At 36.8% G+C, this 21,547-nt stretch overlaps 1 protein-coding gene across 3 annotated transcripts in view; it reads right to left on the reverse strand.

Annotated features, from left to right (window-relative positions):
- The window catches only part of LOC101889345 (titin), a 77,453-nt gene that overhangs the window by 29,504 nt on the left and 26,402 nt on the right, over nt 1-21,547 (reverse strand). For 2 of the 3 annotated variants that reach the window (XM_005179210.4, XM_020035295.2), the window contains one exon: nt 784-2,591. In XM_005179210.4, the coding sequence (XP_005179267.1) occupies nt 784-2,591 (1,808 nt within the window). Of the gene's footprint in view, nt 1-783; nt 2,592-21,327; nt 21,468-21,547 lie in introns of those variants that run through there. The other variant, XM_020035296.2, reaches the window with a different exon arrangement.

The following is a 21,547-nucleotide window of genomic DNA, read 5'->3' on the forward strand; positions in this document are numbered from 1 at the left end:
CGCTTCATTTCCAGCACTCGACGACCACCAAAATCTCCGGATACCAATCCGTTGGGCTTTTGTGTCCGGAGTATTTTGGAAAGGAAGATTGGCACTAAAAAATACCAAAGTGTCGATCACCTCAAGCAGGCGCTTCACCGGGAATGGGCCAAAATACCCCAGAGCAACATTCGGGCAGCATGTGACAGTTTCATTGGCCGTTTGAAGACCATAATTCATGTCAAAGGTGACCAATTCGAACAAATCTAAACTTATACTAAAATTTGATGCTATTTCCGTTATTTTTTGCTTTTATTCAATGAAATTAAAAAAAATGTAAGAATTATGGCGTTTGACTTTGTTGCAGGTTTTTTTATCTCACCCCCGTATGTGCCTCACTTAAATGCAATAATAATTGGCTATAATCTTATGCTCACGAAATAGTTATTCAATGTCAAATAGGTACCCTTTTCATAAAATGCAAAACTATGCTCTTACTCTCTTTGAACCACAATTTGCTGCTACTCATCTGTTCTCTTTTTAGGTCTGCGTAGAAAAGTCACAACAAAAAATCTTAAAATCAACTACTTTTTCGTACTCTCTCTTTGGTTCTCTCTCTCTCTGGTTCTCATGATAGGCGTGCATTTTTTGATGAACCCTGTTCATAAAAATACGAACATTGGTAGTACTTCTTTTGAAAACTATTCATAAAATCCATGACCTCTTTGTCGGTTCAAATGACCTCAGAAATATTTATCCCCACAATTTTAATTTATTTTCCTGTGTTTCCTTTTTTCAACTTACCCTTTCTTTGGCCCTTCGCAAATCCTCCCAGCGATATGTTTGCAGCGGCACTGGCGGCCGATCCGTGGCGGTTTGTATGAGATACTTTTTCAACGACTGATAATATTCCTTTTTACAATCTAAGGCTAATTTTTCGGCATCACTTGTTGCTGCCGGATCTTGCAATGGTGGCAGGGATTCGATGAAAAGTTTACGTTCCTCCTCTTCGGAGGCGGTCTGGGGTGTGGGAACAGTTACTAATTTTAGATGAGGTTCCGAGGAGGGTGGTTTCAGACACGATGAGGTGGCGGTGGCAGCTGCGGCGGCGGCCTCCTTCGTTTGGGAATCTAAAATGCTGGTGACTTCGGAAAGTTGTTGATCAACGACCTGGGAAAGTTGAGACTCGCTGCGCAATTGGGCGCCGTCCAATTGATCTTCGTCTTCTTCTTCTTCGAAGGGATTCAGGGACGTAGAATTTTTAGTTTCCGTGGAAGCTGTTTCCGTTTTCTTTGCTGCCTCCACTACTTTAGTATTTTCAGTCTTTTCATTGGAATTTTCATCCTCCACTTTTTGTTGCGGTTCGTTAATTTTAAAATTATTCTCTGCAAAGGCCTTGACAACTTCCTCTTCGATATCTTGCAGTAGTTGCTGGGCAACTTCTTCTATGTCTGCCTTATTCACATGGACTCCCGAATCACCATTGAGATAGGGCGTTTCGTTCTCCTCAATTTGAGCAGCTTGCAGTAAGGCTTTGGTTTCCAAAATCTGTTCCACTGGCTGTTTGCTTACCACCTCGGCGGGTTCAACTTCTATGACTGAGCGTACATTGACATCCGTCTCGATTTTGGAACAGCCCACCTTCAACTCTTCCTCGGCTGGAGGTAATTCCTTAATACCCACACTTTCTTTGTGAACTGTGGCCTCGTTAAGGGTTTCAATTAAATGAGATTCAATGTCCAGAACATTATCCTCACTGGGACTGGGAGGTACTGAGGAAATGAAGATTTCCTCGGTTTCTTTTTCTTCTTGATCAAATTCCGATTCGTTGGCAGGGGTTTTTGAGTCTAGGGAATCCTCAGGCTTTTCCCCGTTGCTTGGAGTTGCTTTTTGCGGAGCTGAGGTGGTGGGAACTATAAGTTCTTCGGTTTCTTTTTCTTTTTGCTCTAACTTGCTTTGTTTCTCAGGAAGTTCTTTTTTAGTTTCAGATTTTTCTTCGTTTTGAGTTGGGATATGAGGAGTAGTATTAGAATTATGGGAAGTGGTTTCTTCTGCTTTCGTTACTTTGGCTTCAGGCTTTTCTCCGTTTGGAGTTGCTTTCTGATGGGCTGAAGTGGTGGGAACTATAACTTCCTCGATTTCCTTTTCTTTTTGCTCTAACTTGCTTTGCTTGTCAGAAATTTCCGATTCAATTGTTTCAGATTTTTCTTCGTTTTTAGATGGGATATGAGGAGTTGGGTTAGAATTATGGGATGTGGTTTCTTGTTTTTCTTCTGCTTTTGTTACTTTGGCGGTGGTGGGGGCGGTTTCTTTGATAATAATTGTCTTAGCTAAATTTTCTGTACTAGAACTACTGACTAGGCTCTTAACGCTAGAATTTGCATCGTCATTAACATTTTCGTCGTTGTGCGTTTCAAAAACGAAATCCTTGGAGGATTTTGGCGACACATTCACCGGGCATTCATTGGCGTCTTGCTTCCGCTCGAACGACGGCTTACTATTGACGTTGTTGTTGTTGGCTTCCTTTTTTTCTTCTGTGGCATTTATTGGACTAAGTACTTGAAGAATTGCGGGTTGATCGATTGAGATTTCATTGGATCCAGGTAATGACACTGAAATTGGGGAATAATAACAAAATAGGTTAGAAAAAGTTGTCGGCAATTCGAAAGAGAGGAATATGAAAATAATTTATTTAAAGCACGTTTTTGCTTTAATATTCCTTCATTTTATTTTCTAATTTTTTATAAATAATAGCAACAACAATAGCATTAAAACCATGCTTATATTTAAAATATAACAGTATGAAGTACATTATGATCACACATTACTCTCTGCCACTCTCCTAGTAATGTGAGCAATACCAAGTACTTGTGAGAGATAACTTACAAAGAGCACACATGAGAGACAAAACAATAACAATGTGCAATGCCACTACATAGAATTGCTGAGTAGGGGATATGACACAAATGTAGAGGAAATGAATGCCATGAGAGTAGAAACAGTGTTGCTACTGGGTGAAATTCGATAAATAATCGATAAATTACCTATTTCTTTTTAGCAACTCATAATGCTTTGAAATTATTTTTATTTTTAGAGTAATTTTGAAAGAACTGCAGACAAAGTATTTTTTTCCAAAAAAATACAATTTTATGGTTATGGAGAATAGTTTATGGTTATGGAGAATGGCTTTATGGTTATGGAGAATAGGTTATATGAAAACCTCAAACAATCTGGGACTTGTTTGGGCAGACGAAAATTGATAATATTCCTTTTTTACAAGCTAAGGCTAATTTTTCGGCATCACTTGTTGCTGCAGGATCTTGCAGTGGTGGCAGGGACTCGATGAAAAGTTTATGTGCCTCCTCTTCGGAGGCGGTCTGGGTTGTGGGTACAGTTACTAATTTTAGATGAGGTTCCGAGGAGGATGGTTTCAGACACGATGAGGTGGCGGTAGCTGCTGCATTGGCAGCCTCTTTCGTTTGAGAATCTAAAATGCCGGTGACTTCGGAAAGTTGTTGATCAACTACCTGGAAAAGTTGAGACACGCTGCAGCCGAAAATCAAAATGATGTGTATTTTTACGCCCTCCACCACAGTGTGGAGAATATATTGAGTTTGTCATTCCGTTTGTGACACCTCGAAATATACATTTTTAGACCCCACAAAGTATATACAGGGTGAGATAAAAAAAAAACTGCAACAAAGTCAAACGCCATAATTTTTTACATTTTTTTTTTAAATTTCATTGAATGAAAGCAAAAAAATATCGGAAATAGCATCAAATATTAGAATAAGTTTAGATTTGTTCGCATTGGTCACCTTTGGCACGAGTTATGGCTTTCAGACGGCCAATGCGACCGTCACACGCTGCCCGAATATTGCTCTGCGGTATTTTGGCCCATTCCCGGCGAAGCGCTTGCTTGAGCTGATCGACACTTTGGTATTTTTTTGTGCCAACCTTGCTTTCCAAAATACTCCAGACACACAAGTCCAATGGATTCGTATTTGGAGATTTTCCTGGCCATTGTGCGCTGGAAATGAAGCGAGAAACCTCATTTTGTAACCATTCTTGGGTGTCGCGTGCTGAGTGCGATGGTGCTGTGTCCTGTTGGAATGACCAAGGTCGGCGGCCAAAATGTTTGCGTGTCCAAGGCTTTGATACAGCCTCCAGAATAATTTCGCGATTATATTCGGCATTTATTCTGATGCCACGGTCGATTAATACGAGCGGAGAGCTACCATCGGCTTTTATGGCGGCCCACACCATAACCATGCCCGGCGCTTGAGTTCTGGTGGCCAACCGAAGGTGCACATTTTCAGCTGACCTCTTGTTTGTTTACAAAATGCTGGACACCGAATGTTTTCTCATCGGATATGGAGAAAACCAAATTCAGCAGTTCACCACTTTCGGCCATGCGACGCAACTCTACTGGACAACGAATGTTTTCCCAATCGGAGACGGAGAAAGCCAAATTCGGCATCAGTTCTCCACTTTCGGCCAAGCGAAGCAACTCTTTAGCTCTTTTGAGTCTATTTTCTTTCTGTTGCGGTGTAAGTTCTTGCACTTTTTGGAATTGTAATGGCTTTACCCCGACCTCATTTTTCAATATTTGGCGAATAGAATATTGCGATATTTTCAGCTCGTGAGCCTTTTTTTCTGCCACTGCGACGCGGGTTTCGATCAAGTCGCTTTGTTTACTTTTCGAACCATTTCTGCTGATGTTGCTGATTTCCTCCGTCCACTTCCTTGGCGTCGTGCTACGCTATAAGTACCAGTATCAGGGTAAGGAACGATGGTACGAGACACAAAAGATTTATTCACATTTAAATGTTGGCGAGCTCTAACGATAGCCACTTGTGGCTTTCCAGCCAAATATAAAGAAATCACACCATCACGCTTCAATTCCATCACGAATAACTTATTTTCGGGAAATTTCTCAACAAAATGCTTTTGTACGCTTGTAAACAATATAATGAGCTGTCACTGGAATAATTTTAACAGCTGTCGGACGAGTGACTTAGAAATAACAGCAGTCTGAAATTGGTTGCTGATTTTTAATCTCATCCTGTACATTTTAATATTTAGCTGGATGAACGAATATTCAAATTAGGAATAGAAAAGCAAAGGTCAATTTTTTGACTTTTTCCTGAAAATATTTGAAAACCCTCCTTTTTACACAAATTTGTTGAAATTATCGGAATTTTCTTCACAAAGCAGATCCTGAAGAAAATATTCCTTTCAAAAACAAATTGAAATAAGAGCCTGAAAATATGTGGGAGGGGAGGGGATGAACTAAGGAAAGGATAGTGCATGATTTTTATAAAGATAATCGACCTCCTCCCTCCCTATTTTCAGCTTCTTATTTCATTTTTTTTTGTTTTTGAAAGGAATATTTTCTTCAGGATACGTAGGACCTTTGGCAGAACACCTGAGATCATTATGCCTCAAAAAGGCAATTATCTCGGCAATCTTAGATTCCAAGTGAAATGTTTCCCATTTGAATTAGAACGCTTTTTACATTTCTCTTCCTCTTAAAAATGAATTGTTTCAAATGTCTGGTCATTTGGCAGGAACTTAATTGATTTTCTGTTTTTTTTTTTGTTTTTGTAGTTTTTATTTCTTTTGGCAATGCGTTCATAGTTTATGATAGCTGCAATGATCGGTATTAAGAAAACGTTAAAACAAAACATCCATTATCCAATGAAGAGGGCCTAGTATATGTTTTGTATATTCTATTCTGTTTACCCAGAATAGACTTACACGTCAGCACAGGTGCAGATGTAAGTGGGCATTACAGTGCCTCAAAAAAAAAAAAAATAAATAAATAAATAAATAAAAAATGTGAGAGAAATATTAATACCCTACACCACATAGGGGTAAGGGTATTATGTCTTTGTGCATTTGTTTGTAACATGGAGAAGGAAGCGAGATAGACCCATTATTACTTCTGAGTATCTTCATAAAATCACTTTCTAAGTCGATTTATGCATGTCAGTCAGTCCGTTTATCAATTTTTTTTTTTGGTAAAAAAAGAATTCAGGTCGTATTTATCATCCGATTGAAATGGAATTTTCCAAACCATAATTGTTTGGCCCAAAGGCGAACCCTATTGAAATTGTTGAGAATCGGTTGAAATTTAGAAATATTGCTTCCATATATATATCTTCAACCAATTTCGGATTAATTGTGTACCAAACGACAATATCAGAAGAGTATATATACAGGGTGAGATGAAAAAACTGCAACCAACTTCAGACTGCTGTCATTTCTAAGCCACTCGTCCGACAGCTGTTAAAATTATTCCAGTGACAGCTCATTATATTGTTTACAAGCGTACAAAAGCATTTTGGTGAGAATTTTCCAGAAAAAAAGCGTAATTCGTGATGGGATTCAAGGGTGATAGTGTGATTTCTTTATATTTGGCTGGAAAACCACAAGTGACCATCGTTAGAGCACTCCAGCATTTAAATGCGAATAAATCTTTTGTGTCTCGTACCTCGCTCGTTATCGATTACGTGATACTGGTAGCATAGCCCGACGTCAAGGAAGTGGACGGAAGAAAACAGTAACATCAGCAGAAATGGCTCGAAAAGTAAACAAAACGACCTGATTGAAACCCGCGTCACAGTGACCGAAAAATGGCTCTTGAGCTGAACATATCACAATATTCCATTCGGCAAACATTGAAAAATGAGCTCATCGGGGTAAAGCCATTGAAATTCCAAAAAGTGCAAGAACTTATACCGCAGCCGAAAAAAATAGACGCAAAAGAGCTAAAGAGTAGTTGCTTCGCTTGGCCGATAGTGGTGAACTGCCGAATTTGGTTTTCTCCGTCTCCGATTGGGAAAATATTCGTTGTCCAGCAGTTTGATCGAGTTTACTTGCCAAAGAGGTCAGCTGAAAATGTGCACCTTCGGTTGGCCATTAGAACTCAAGCGCCACGCCGCGCCGACCATGGTGATGGTATTGGCCGCCATAACAGCCGTTGGTCGGTCTCCGCTTGTATTAATCGACCATGGCATTGGAATAAATGCTGAATATTAACGCGAAAATATTCTGGAGGGTGTATTAAAGCCTTGGACACGCAAACAGTTTGGCCGCAGATCTTGGACATTCCACCATCGCACTCAGCAAGCGCCACCCAAGAAAGGTTACAAAATGAGGTTCCTTGCTGCATTTTCAGCGCACAATGTACACCAGAATCTCCGGATACCAATCCGTTAAATTATTGTGTCTGGAGTATTTTGGAGAGCAGGGTTGGCACAAAAAAATACTAAAATGTCGATCATCTCAAGCAAGCGCTTCGCCGAAAATGGGCCAAAATACCGCAGAGCAACATTTGGGCAGCGTGTGACGGTTTCATTGGCCGTTTGAAGGCCATAATTCGTCCCAAAGGTGACCAATTCGAACAAATCTAAACTTATTCTGAAATTTGATGGTATTTCCGACATGGCCAATGTGAGCCCAAATTAACTGAATTTTGGCAGTTCCTACTGAAATCATCCTAGAAACAAGTACATCAAGTTTGGTGAAAATCGGTTCAGATATAGGTATAGCTCCTTTAGAGGTTCCATCCGATTTGGTGTTTAAGTCCCTCAAATTCGTAATATGCGTTCGACAGCAATGATATTTGGTAGCAGATTATTCATGGAGCACAAAAATACCTCTGTAAAGTTTTATCGAGATCGGATCCGATTAGGATATAACTCCCATATATAACTTCAACCGATTTCGGGTTAATTATGCACCAAATGGCCAATATCAAATGACCTGATTTTTGGTATATCCGACTAAATTAAGTCTAGAAGCAAGTACATCAAATTTGGAGAAAATCGGTTCAGATCTAGCTAGAGTTCCCGTCCGTCTGTCCATACATTTTTGTGAACAGAATGCAGGTCGCACTTATTATCCGATTGAGATGAAATTTCCAAAAAAAATATTTGTTTGGCCCAAGGACGAACCCCATTGAAATTGGTGAGAATCGGTTCAAATTTAGATATAGCTCCCATATATATATTTTCAACCGATTTTGGGCTAATTGTTCACCAAATGGCTAATATCAGTCCAAATGACCTGAATTTTGGTACATCCGACCAGATTCAACCTAAAAGCAAGTACGTCAAATTTGTTGAAAATCGATTCAGATATAGCTCTAGCTTCCATATATGAGTTTCATCCGATGTGGGGTTTCAAGTCTCGCATCTGCGTAATATACACTCCACATCAATGATATTTGATACCGGGCATCAGATACTGCTCGAAAATACATCTGGCAAATTTTATCGAGATCGGGTTAGATTTGGATATAGCTCCCATATATATATCAATATCCGATTTCAGGTTTTTCGTGCACCAAATGGCTAATATCAGCTCAAATGAACTGGATTTTGGTTTATCCGACCAAATTCAGTCTAGAAGCAAGTACATCAAATTTGGAGAAAATCGGTTCAGATATAGCTGTGACTCCCATATATATGTTTCATCCGATTTGGGGTTTTAAGTCTCTCACATGCGTAATATGCACTCCACAACAATGATATTTGGTACTAGATATTAGATACAGCCCATAAATACCTCTGCCAAATTTTATCAAGATCGGTTAAGATTTGGATATAGCTCCTATATATATCTTCAACCGATTTTGGGCTAATTGTGCACCAAATGGCTAATATCAGCTCAAATGAAATGGATTTTGGTTTATCCGACCAAATTCAGTCTAGAAGCAAGTGCATCAAATTTGGAGGAAATCAGTTCGGATATAGCTATAGCTCCCATATATGTGTTTCATCCGAAGTGGGGGTTTTAAATCCCTCATATGCGTAATATGGACTCCACAACAATGATATTTGATACCGGGCATTAGATACAGCTCGAAAATACATCTGGCACATTTTATCGAGGTCAGGTCAGATTTGGATATAGCTCCATGCATATATATTTTTATCCGATTTCAGGTTTTTTTGTGCACCAAATTGCCAATATCAGTCCAAATGACCTGAATTTTGGTACATCCAACCAAATTCAGTCTAGAAGCAAGAACGGCAAATTTGTTGAAAATCGGTTCAGATATAGCAATAGCTCCCATATATATGCTTCATACGATGTGGAGTTTTAAGTCCCTCACATGGCATGGGGCATCGGATACTGCTCGAAAATACATCTGGCAAATTTTATCGAGATCGGACCAGGTTAGAATGTAGCTCCCATATATATATATATCAATATCCGATTTCAGGTTTTTTTGTTTACCAAATGGCTAATATCAGCCCAAATGGACTAAAGACTTGGGACTTTTGGATCTTTGAACATCTTCATCCGATTGTACAGTTATTCCTCACCATATAGGTAATATCAGTCCAAATTGAGTAGATTTTTCCATATTCAACCGAATTTTACCATTTGGTAAAATTTTCGGGCCTTGGTGGTAAATGGTATCATATAGTCGGCTCGCTCGTCCTTTGACCTTTCCTTACTGGTTTTCTATCTATTGTGGTAGTTTTCACATTTTTTTCACTGTGAGTCACTGTATGCTCTATAAACTATTAGCTTTTGTTATTACGTTTTACAACAACATTCTAGTAATAGACAGAATTCTGTTTTTGTTTTTTTTTTTTTAAGTCAATATCTCGTAGATGTTCGAAAAAATGTTTTTGCCGACAGAGAGATAGATAGATAAAGAGAGATAGAGAGAGAGTGAATCACCTCCCTTTCTCTCTTCATCTCTTTCTCTTCAAACGATAACAGTTTTTGAATTTTGGCCAAAATGTATTACTGAAGCAAATAAAAAGCCAAACCCCGAAAGAAAAAGACATGGGGCAATTACGAAATTGTTTTAATTTCCTCCATGCCACCCAGTACCCAATTCTGAAGATTTTCATAGCTCTTTTTCTTGGTGGAAAATTGTTCTGTAATGGAACATTGACAACGAGAGACACAGACACTTGACAACATTGATAAATCTTTAGGCGGATGATTGTATTTCGAAATACAAATTAAATGTTGGAACTTTATCACCTTGTTGTAATCATCAACGTGTAATGAGTAACCAGTAATAATTCCAAGTTAGTTCGCTCTTTTTTGGTTTGGCCGTTGCGAAAAGGAAAATTTATTTTATTTTTCACTTCTGAAACAGACACTGAGCCCGAGCGTTTTTTTTCCTTTTATTTTCAGTTAGTAACTTATATTATATACTACGTTGTAGTTCTTGTTTCTTTTTTCTATATTTTTTCGTTCGCCAATTGTTCAATTGCTTTGAGAAACTATTTTCTTAAACCGCCCGTACCGTGCAGATTTCAACTACTAAATTGTGAATTTTTTTCATTTGTATGACCCCAAAAAATATGCTTTTCTTCTGCTGTTTTCTGTTCTCCTCGCCTTTTATTTCTGCTCGGGGTTGGGCGATTTAGTTTGGGGAGCACAAAAGATGTTTTCGTTCACCTCTTGGCCACCATTGCTAAATGGCAAAAGAAGATCATGCCACTGGGCGCTGGGAGGAAAATGAGAGCAGCTAATATTTATTTTGTGTTTTTCATCTTTTTGCTCTCTTTCTTGGATCGGCGAATGAAAAATGTTGCACGGCGAGAATTTTCCCTTTTCCTCAGGCCCATTGTTTTGTTGATTTTCTATTCTGGTGTTGTTTATTTAAGATTTTCGAATTAAAAACAACAATAAACATCGCATAATGGTTGGGGTACATAAACCGCCACTTGGCCTTTGTCCTTCGTCGGCAGTGCTTTTAAGTTTTTTTGTTTTGTTTTCTGGCGACACAGTGGCCTAAACTGGAATTCTAGCCACAAGACCTTTTAAAGTTCTTCTAAAGACTGAAAGAACTGTTGGACCATTCTAAAGAAAATGAGCTCTAATAATGACCTCTCTTACAGAACTGAACCCTTCTTAAAGACTTTCAAAAAACACCTGCTCCTTTAGGGGCACTCTTTAGACAAGAATTTCGAGGCCCGTATATTTTAGACAGAAAACTTTTAAAAGACCTGCTCCAGATCAAAGACCTTCAAAGGGTCTTCTTAGAAGACCCTCGAGATGCCTTTGGAGGTTCACAAAAAAATATATGTCTTTTAGCGGCTTTTTAAACACATAATACCTTTAAAAGGACAGAAGATCTACCAAAGATCTTTTAAAGACCAGGAAGTTTCTAGAGACCCGCTATAGACAGAAGATCTTTTGTATGATTTCCATGACCATGACAAAAACATCCGATGATCTTCTCTAGGCTGAAGACCTTTTTGAGGTATTTTACTAGAAGATGGCCTTCTATAGGGTTTCCTTCGATGGAATATCTTGTAAATGTCCTCTAATGAGAGAAAAAGGCATCCGAGAGACATTCCTCATAGAAAGACGGCCTTCTTGACACCTTTTATGAGTAGAAGAGGTTCTGAAGATGTTTGTTTTTAGATAGAAGACCTTCTGAAGTTCTTATAGGAACGGCAGATATTCCAGAGGATTTCACAAGATAGAAGAATTTCCATTCTTAAGGCGTAAGGACTTCTAGAAAACATATAGGCAGACAAAAACTTCTAGGAGTCCTTAAGAGGAAAAAATACCTTCTAAAGGTTTTCAAAAGACAGAAGACATTCCAGATGCCTTATTTGGAGATGTCTTTCGTTGGAGCGTTATCAGCTAGTCCTTGAAAAATATTCGAAAAAAAATCCGCGTTTCTTTGTCCTTTAGTCCTTGCAACAAATATTCTATAAAAAAATCTATATTCGAAAAAATATTCTTTAAAAAATTCACGTTTGTTGATCCTTAGGTCGTTGCAAAAAATATTGGGCGTTTGGTCCTTTGGAAAAATATTTTTTTAAAAATCCACATTTATATTTTTTTAAAAATCCACTGTTGTTGGTCTTTAAAAAAATATTTTTTTTTTTAAATCCAATTTTGCTGGTCTTTAAAAATATTTTTTTAAAAAATCCGCTATTGTTGGTTTTTTTTTTTAAATATTTTTTTAAAAAATTCACTTTTGCTGGTCTTTAAAAAAATATTTTTTTTAAAGCCATTTTTGTTGGTCTTTAAAAAATATTTTTTTAAAAAATCCACGTTTGTTGGTCCTTAAAAATATATTCTTTAAAAAATTCACGGGTTATTTGATCCTTGAAAAAATATTTTTTAAAAAATTCACGTGTGTTAGATTTTGAAAAAAATATTTTTTAAAAAATCCACGTGTGTTGGATTTTGAAAAAAATATTCTTTAAAAAATCCACGTGTGTTGGATTTTGAAAAAAAAATATTCTTTAAAAAATCCACGTTTGTTGGTTCTTGAAAAAATATTCTTTAAAAAAATCAACGTTTGTTGATCCTTGAAAAAATATTCTTTAAAAAATCCACGTTTGTTGATCCTCAAAAAAATATTCTTTAACAAATCCACGTTCGTTGATCCTTAAAAAAATATTCTTTAAAAAAATCCAAGTTTGTTGGTCCTTGGAAAGAATATTCTTTAAAAAAATCCACATTTGTTGAACCTTGAAAAAATATTCTTTAAGAAATCCACGTTTGTTGGTCCTTGCAAAAATATTCTTTAAACAAATCCACGTTTGTTGGTTCTTGAAAAAATATTCTTTAAAAAATCCACGTTTGTTTGGTCCTTGAAAAAAATATTCTTTAAAAAGTCTACGTTTGTTGGTCCTTGAAAAAAATATTCTTTAACAAAATCCACGTTTGTTGGTCCTTGAAAAAAATATTCTTTAAAAAATTCACGGTTGCTGTTCCTTAAAAAATATTCTTCAAAAAATCCACGTTTGTTGGTCCTTGGAAAGAATATTCTTTAAAAGAACATTATACAAAATCGTTTGGTCCGTGAAAAAAAAAACTTGAAATAAAAAAATTTTATAAAAACCACATGTGTAATATTCTTAATAATCCTGGAAAATTTTTCAAAAATCTTATTTTTTTGCATTTAACTTTAGAGGTCCTTTAGAAAAATAAGATTTAAAAGTCCTCGTTTGTAGTTTAGATGGCTTTTGACAAACCATTCCACGTTTATAGCTTAGATGGCTGCTGGAAAAATATTCTTTAAAAATTCCACTTTTATACCTCAAAAGTTTTTTAAAAACATATTACTTAAAAATCCACGTTTTAACTTAAAATTCATATAAAAAGTAGGATTTAAAAATCCAAGTTTTAGGCCTAGGTGATCCTTGGAAAAATCTTCTTTTAAAAAACCACGTTTTAGGCATAGATGATCCTTGGAAAAATCTTCTTTTTAAAATCCACGTTTTAGGCATAGATGATCCTTGGAAAAATCTTACTTTAAAAATCCACGTTTTAGGCCTGCATGATCCTTGAAAAAATCTTCTTTTAATAATCCATAGATGCTCCTTGGAAAAATCTTATTTTAAAAATGCACGTTTTAGGACAAGATGATCCTTGGAAAAAGCTTACTTTAAAAATCCACGTTTTTGGCCAAGATGATCCTTGGAAAAATCTTCTTTTAAAAATCCACGTTTTAGGCCTAGATGATCCTTGGAAAAATCTTCTTTTAAAAATCCACGTTTTAGGCCTAGATGATCCTTGGAAAAATCTTCTTCAAAAAATATTCTTTTAAAAAAATCCACGTTTGTAGATCCTTCAAAAAACATTCTTTTAAAAAAATCCACGTTTGTAGATCCTTCAAAAAATATTCTTTTAAAAAAATCCACGTTTGTTGGTCCTTGAAAAAAATATTCTTTAAAAAATCCAAGTTTGTTGGTCCTTAAAAATATATTCTTTAAAATATCCACGTTTGTTGGTCCTTGAAAAAATATTCTTAAAAAATCGACGTTTGTTGGTCCTTGAAAAAATATTCTTTAAAAAAATCCACGGATCCTTTGATCCTTGAAAAAATATTCTTTAAAAAATCCACGTTTGTTGCTCTTTTGACCCTTGAAAAAAAATCTTTAAAAAAATCTACGAGTGTTGGACTTTGATCCTTGAAAAATATTCGTAAAAAAATACATTTCTTAGTCCTTCAGAATCTCAGAAAAAAAAAACACGATCTAACGGAAAGATCCATATAATGGCCCTTGAATATTTTTCAAGAGTCCTAAAGGAACCTAAGAAAATATTCTTAAAAAATTAACGTTTTTACCTTGACAGTTATAATAAATATTCCTTAAAAATACACGTTCTCATCTCAGGACCCTTTAAAATAAGATTTAAAAATCCATGTTTGCGGCCTCTAAAATAACTTTTTTTTGTTAAATCCACTTTAATGGCTCTGTTGGTTTTTTGAAAATAGTCCTTTAAAATATTCTTTCAAAAATCCACGTTTATATTTTTCAGTTTCTGCCCACTGTGCCCCAAATCCAATTTTCCTCTGCTGTTTATTTTGAAAATTTCTTGTTGGGCTTTTCGTCATAGTCATAAGTTAATTTGGGTGTTTCTTTAATCTCTAAATGTAGCAAAAGATCTTCATTTGCATGTATGTGTGTGTTTGTGAGTGTGCCACACATGGTAGCAAATGAGAGCATTTTTAGAGATATTTTGGCGCACAGAAAAATCCAACAAAAAAAAAAAAACAATATTCCTATCTGGTGAAATTCTAAATCTCTTGAGATTCTTGGTAGAAAACGAAGACAAAAAAAAATAAAAATATGAATTTTTGTTGTTTTGTCAACAGTGACAGACGCCGCTTTCACATTTATCTAGAACAACATTAGGCAACCAATCAGGCAAACACAGCGATGGACGGACAGCCACACACATAAGTCAGCTGAAATATCGTGTGTATCTGTTTGACTGCCTCGAACATGTTGTTTTAATAATTGATTTGGTACATACGCATCTCATTTTAGAGCAATTGTGCAGATTTTCAATTATTCTGTTGTTTATTATTGTTGTTGTTTTCCCCATTGATAAAAAAAACTTATTTGTCTTTCGAAAAAAAGCAAATATTTAAAGAAAACACAGACACTGTCCCAATTCTTTATTGTTTTTTGTTTGATTTTTTTTTCTTAAATGTCTTCACAAATAATTAAATATTGAAATGTTGATATTTGTTACAGACACCGTGTAGACATCAGGCTCACACACACACTTGAGTGTGTGTTTGGTTGGATTAATAAAAATTATGTTACAAAATTACACCATCCCTTGTTACGTATACGTATTGCATGGCCACCTTGGCGGCATTCAACATCACTCATACGTCGACGTCGGCCGAATTTGATGCATGATATTCAAATGGCATGACGATGTTGATGGGGAGGGAGAACGGGGGGAAATTGAATTTCAATTCATAATTTTTCATTCATAATTCAGATCAAGAAATTGTTTCAATATATAGGAGACCTAACAGAGAAAATCTCTAAAAGAGGTTTTCTATTTATGGAGGACATACAAAAAGTCTTCGCGCATAAGAGGACCTGTGAGAGGTGTTCTGGTTATAGAACATCTATAAAAAGCCTTCTGATAACAGAGAATCTGTAAAAAAAATAACTGGTTACAGGAGATCTGAAAAAGGCCTTCTAGAAGACCCATAAAGGGTTTTAAGGCAAAAGCAACTTTGAAAAGAGGCCTTCTTTCAATAGAAGACCCGTAAAGGGTCTTCTGTCTATAGAAACCATGAAAACTGTCTTCTGGCTTAAAGAAACCTGGCAGAGGCCTTCTGACTCTAGAAGACCCATAAAAGATCTTCGTATTGTAAAAGACCCATAAAGGTTCTTCGAACTATTGAAAGCCCATAAAGGGTCTTCTGATTATAGAGCACATGAAAAAGGTCTTTGGACTATAGGTCTTCTGAAAAATGTGCTTTGACTATAGAAGACCTGAAAAAGGTCTTCGGGCAATGGTAGATCTGAAATCGGTCTTCTTCCTATAGAAGACCAGAAGAAGGTTTTCTTGCTATAAAAGACCTAAAAATGCCTCTAGAGCACCCCTAAAGGGTCTTCTGCATCTAGAAGATCTGAAAGACGTCTTCTGGCTATAAAATAACTGAAAGATTTAATTTGGCTATAGAAGATCTGAAATAGGTGTTCGGGCTTTAGAGGATTCGAAGAAAGTCTTCTGGCTATAGAAGACCTTTAAGAGGTAGGTAGATAGAGGACTTCGAAAATATCTTGTAGCTATAGCAACCCTAAAAACGTCTTCTGACTCTAGAAGAACAGTAAAAGGATCTTCTGACTATAGAAGACCAGCTAAATCTCTTCTGACTATATAAGATCCATAAAGAGTCTCCTGGCTATAGAAATTCTGTTAAACTCCTTCTGGCTATTGAATATCTCAAAAAGGTCTGCAGGTCTATAGAAAACCTAAAAATGCTTCTTCTGCCTTTAGATGATATAAAATACGTAATCTGGCTACAGAAGACCTGAAAAAGTTTTTTTGTTTTTTTGCTATAGAAGATGTGAAATATGTGTTCGGGCTATAGAAGACCTTGAAAAGATCTTTCTGCTATAGAAACCCTAAAAACGTCTTCTGACTTTAGAAGATCCGTAAAAGCTCTCCCGAATATGGAAGGACAGCAAAATCCCTCTTGACTATAGAAGACCCATAACTAGTCTCCTGGCTATAGAAGATCTGATAAAGGCCTTCTGGCTATAGAAGATCTGAAAAAGGTCTTAAGGTTATAGAAGACCTGGAAAAGGTCGTCCAACTTTAGAAGACCTTAAAAAGTGTTCTGGCTATAAAAGACCTTCTGACTCTAAAAGACCCATAACGGGTCTACTGACTAAAAAAGACATGAAAAGGTCTCCTGACTATACATGACCTGAAAAATGTCTTCTTGCAATAAAAACCCTGTTAGAAGTCTTCTGATTCAAGAAGACCCATGAAGGTTCTTCTGGTTATAGAAGATCGATATAGGGTCTTCTGGCTATGGAAGAACTGAAAAAGGTCTTCTGGCTCTAGAAGACCCATTAAGGGTAAAAGAGGTCTTTGGACCATAAAAGTTCTGAAATGGTCTTCTAACTACCGAAGACCTTTAAAAAGTCTTCTAACTATAAAAGATCTGAAAAGGATCTTCTGACTCTAGAACACCCATAAAGGGTCTTCTGATTACAGAAGACCTGAAAAAGATCTTCTGAATATAAAAAATCTGAAAATGATCCTCAGCCTATAGAAAACCCATAATGGTTCTTCTGAATATAAAAAATCTGAAAATGATCTTCAGCCTATAGAAAACCCATAATGGTTCTTCTGAATATAAAAAAACTTGAAGAAGTTATTTGAATATAGAAGACTTCAAAAGGTCTTCTGGCTATAGAAGATCTAAAAAAGTTCTTCCCTAAAAGATCAGAAGAAAGTCTTCTAGGTATAGAAGACCTGGAAAAAGATCTTATTCGGACTACAGAACCAGTAAAAGATCCTCTGACTTCAGAATACCTGTAAACGTGCTTCTGATTAATGAAGATCTGTAATAGCTCTTCTGGCTGTAGAAGTTCGGTGAAAGGTCTTCTGACTACAAAAGGCCTACTGAAGAAGTTTTGTTTATAAAAGACCTATAAAAGCTCTTCTAACTATAAACTATTTAGAGGTCCAAATGTCTGTTGGCTATATAGAAGACCTGAAAATGTCTTCTGGCCATATAAGGCCTGAAAAGGTCTTCTGACACTGCAAGTCGTCCGAGTATTGAATAGCTATAAAAGGTTTTCTGATTCTAACATAACAGTAAATGGTCTGCTAACTCCAGATCTGTAAAAATTGTCTCGCTATAGAAGACCTATAAACAGTCTTCCGACTACAGAAATCCTGTAAAAGGTCATCTGCCTATGGAAGACCTGTAAACAGTCCACTCTAAGAGGTCGTCTGGCTATAAAATAACCATACAAGGCCTTTGACTATAGAAGAGCCATAAGGAGTCTTCGAACTATAGAAGGCTAGAGAAAGTCTTCTGAATATAGAATATCTGGAGAAGATCATCTGAACAGCAGACCTGTATGTTTTCTAGCTATAGAAGACATGAACAAGTATTCTAGTTACTGAAGATCTTCAAAAGCTCTTATGGTTGTAAAAAGATGTTTTGATCATAACAGACCTATAGAAGATCGTCTGTCTATAGAAGGCCAGAAAAGGATCTTTTGGATATAATAGACATGTTAAAGCTTTTCTGAGTTAAGAAAATCTCCCGTTTGCCTTCCTAACTTCGTGTAGGGCTTTATATCCAAATCATTGACCCTGTACTGGTTATAAATGTTTCAATGTCAAGGTCGAACAATGAAAAAATCATCATTACCTCTCCTCTCCCTCCCGTTTTTCCCCTCATTACAGACCACTTTTCAAATCATCATCGCCATCATCAAATACAACTAGTACAAATCATAATCGATCATGCATTGCCATCTCGAAAACACATATGTACGTCAATGTGGCGGCATGAAATCGGACTAGATCTGCCTCTCTCTCATATTTGGATATTTGGTCACACTTCAGTTCAATGCTGTTCTGCCTCAATGAAATTCGAAATAAGAGGCAAAGATGCCACACCAACAAAAAGAACAACAACAGCTGTTTTGGTAGAACAACAAGGCAACAATTCAAACTTGGCACATTTTCCGTTTTCTTGAGAAAAAAAAAGTTGGGAATAGTTTTTTTTTTCAAATTTTAATGTTAAATTCGTTATTGCCCAGTTTGTGCGGAAAAAATATTGAAAACTTGCAAAAAGTCACGTTTTGAATATTACCTCGAATTTGTGTCGGAATATTAAATGGAACTTTTTAATGGGAGGAACACACACACAGAGCGACACTCACATGCATTTGGTTGCAGTTATGGGCGGGAATTTTCTAAATCTTTTTCAAATTACCGGGGAACCTTGATAAACTCTGTAGGAATATATTTCAAAATCTAGGTACAGCGAGGATAGATTCCAAATTTCAGACTTTGGGTACACTGAGGGTTTATTACCTGGTTGTGGATAATTCAAGTCACATGAACTACAGGATGAGATGAAAAAACTACAACCAACTTCAGACTGCTGTCATTTCTAAGCCACTCATCCGACAGCTGTTAAATTTATTCCAGTGACAGCTCATTATATTGTTTACAGGGGTGCAAAAGCATTTTGGTGAGAATTTTCCCGAAAAAAAGTTATTCGTGATGGAATGGAACGAAGCGTGATAGTGTGATTTTTTATATTTGGCTGGAAAACCACAAGTGGCTATCGTTAGAGCCCTCCAGCATTTAAATGTGAATAAATATTTTGTGTCTCGTACCATCGCTCGTTACCGATTACGTAATACTGGTAGCGTAGGCCGACGTCAAGGAAGTGGAGTGGAGTGGAAGAAAACAGCAACATCAGCAGAAATGGTTCGAAAAGTAAACAAAGCGACTTTATCGAAACCCGTGTCGCAGTGGCCGAAAAATGGTTCGTGAGCTGAACATATCGCAATATTCCATTTGGCAAATATTAAAAAATGAGCTCCTCGGGGTAAAGCCATTGAAATTCCAAAAGTGCAAGAACTTACACCGCAACAGAAAGAAAATAGACTCAAAAGAGCCAAAGAGTTGCTTGGCTTGGCCAAAAGTGGTGAACTGCCGAATTTGGTTTTCTCCGTCTCCGATTGGGAAAACATTCGTTGTCCCGCAGTTTGTAAACAAACAAAATGATCGTGTTTACGTGGCAAAGAGGTCAGCTGAAAATGTGCACCTACGGTTGGCCATCAGAACTCTAGCGCCGGCCATGGTGATGGTGTGCGCCGCCATAATAGCCGATGGTCGCTCTCCACTCGTATTAATCGTCGGTGGCATTAGAATGAATGCCGAATATTATCGCGAGAATATTCTGGAGGTCTTCTGGATATAGAAGATCTGAACAAGGTCTACCGACTCTAGAAGACCTAAGAAAAGGTCTTCTGACTATAAAACACCTCAAAAATAGAATAGAAGACCTAAAAAGATCTTCCGGCTCTAGAAGACTTTGTCTATAGAGGAAATATTCTGGAGGATGTATTAAAAGCCTTCGGGCACGCAAACATTTTGGGCCGCAGACCTTGGACATTCCAACAGGACGAACTCAGCACCGCACCCACTCAGCTAGCGCCACCCAAGAAAAATTTGATGTAACCACAAACTGAGGTTCCTCGCTTCATTAGCAGCACACAATGGCCACCAAAATCTCCGTATACCAAATCCGTTGGCCTATTGTGTCTGGAGAATTTTGGAAAGCAAAGTTGGCCCTTAAAGATACCAAAGTGTCGATCACCTAAAGCAAGCGCTTCGCCGGGAATGGGCCAAAATACCGCAGAGCAACATTTGGGCAGTGTGTGACGGTTTCATTGGCCGTTTAAAGGCATCGTTGCACTAAGCAAGCGCCACCCAAGAATAGTTACAAAACGAGTTTCCTCGCTTCATTTCCAGCGCCCAATGGCCACCAAAATCTCCGTATACTAAATTCGTTGGACTATTGTGTCTGGAGAATTTTGGAAAGCAAGGTTGGCCCTTAAAAAAATACCAAAGTGTCGATCACCTCAAGCAACCGCTTCGCCGGGAATGGACCAAAATACTGCAGAGCAACATTTGGGCAGCGTGTGACGGTTTCATTGGCCGTTTGAAGGCCATAATTCGTGCCAAAGGTGATCAATTCGAACAAATCTAAACTTATTCTAAAATTTGACGACATTTCCGACATTTGCTTTCATTCAATAAAATTTGAAAAAAAAAAGTGAAAATTATGGCTTTTGACTCTGTGGCAGTTTTTTATCTCACCCTGTATTTACAAATTACCAGAGAACCTCAAAAAACTCTGCATAAAAATATTTCAAAATTTGGGTACATCGCGAATATATTTCCCTAGGTACATCGAGGATCGAGGATTCCAAATTTCACACTCTTCGTGCACAGAGGATTAATGCCCTGGTTGTGGGAAATCCATGTACCATATTGGATACGGACTTATTGAAATGTCGATACGAATGTGAATGCAAAATAAAAAAATATTTCGAATGGGGTTTTCAAAATTTGTATTCAATTAAAAAAATATATAAAACTTATTCGGAATTGCGTTTTTCTTGCGTATGGCCATTTTCGATAGGTACCATAGACTTAGATATCCATAAATAGGAAATCCATCCTTGACGTATCCAGAGTTTGAAATTGGCGTGTTTGTCGAGGATGCCCTGTAATTTGAAAATAATTTTAAAAACTCTCTTCCATATCTGCAACCAAATGCATGTGTGTGTCTGTCTCTGTGTATTTTCCGCTGTTTTTCTTATTCCGCCACGGATTTGATATTTTTATAAAATTCTTTAAAAAAAACTATTTAAAATTAAGGCCATTAAAATCAAGGCCCCACTGTATTCAAAGAAGAAAAGTATTTTTTTCTTCTAAATTTTCACTCAGTTCTAATTTTTTTTTAATCTTCGCTGTTGGATCGACATCAGGTTAATAGTCTTTAATTTATCCGATTTTCAAGTCATAACTCACCATAATTGTTAACAACACTAAAGAACATGTAAATCATAATTAATTAATTTTTTTTTGTTAAATTTTACAAATTATTAAACGTAAACAAAAAATATAGTAAAAATGGAAATTGGCGATTAGTTTTGTGACGGAATTGGGCGACGGCGGCGGCGTTAACCGACATATTTACAGGAAGTAGTTGTTAATGATTTTTCGTTTTCGATTCGTTTGTTATGATTTT

Source organism: Musca domestica, unplaced genomic scaffold (assembly GCF_030504385.1).
Source record: "Musca domestica strain aabys unplaced genomic scaffold, Musca_domestica.polishedcontigs.V.1.1 15, whole genome shotgun sequence".
NCBI classification, from domain to species: domain Eukaryota; kingdom Metazoa; phylum Arthropoda; class Insecta; order Diptera; family Muscidae; genus Musca; species Musca domestica.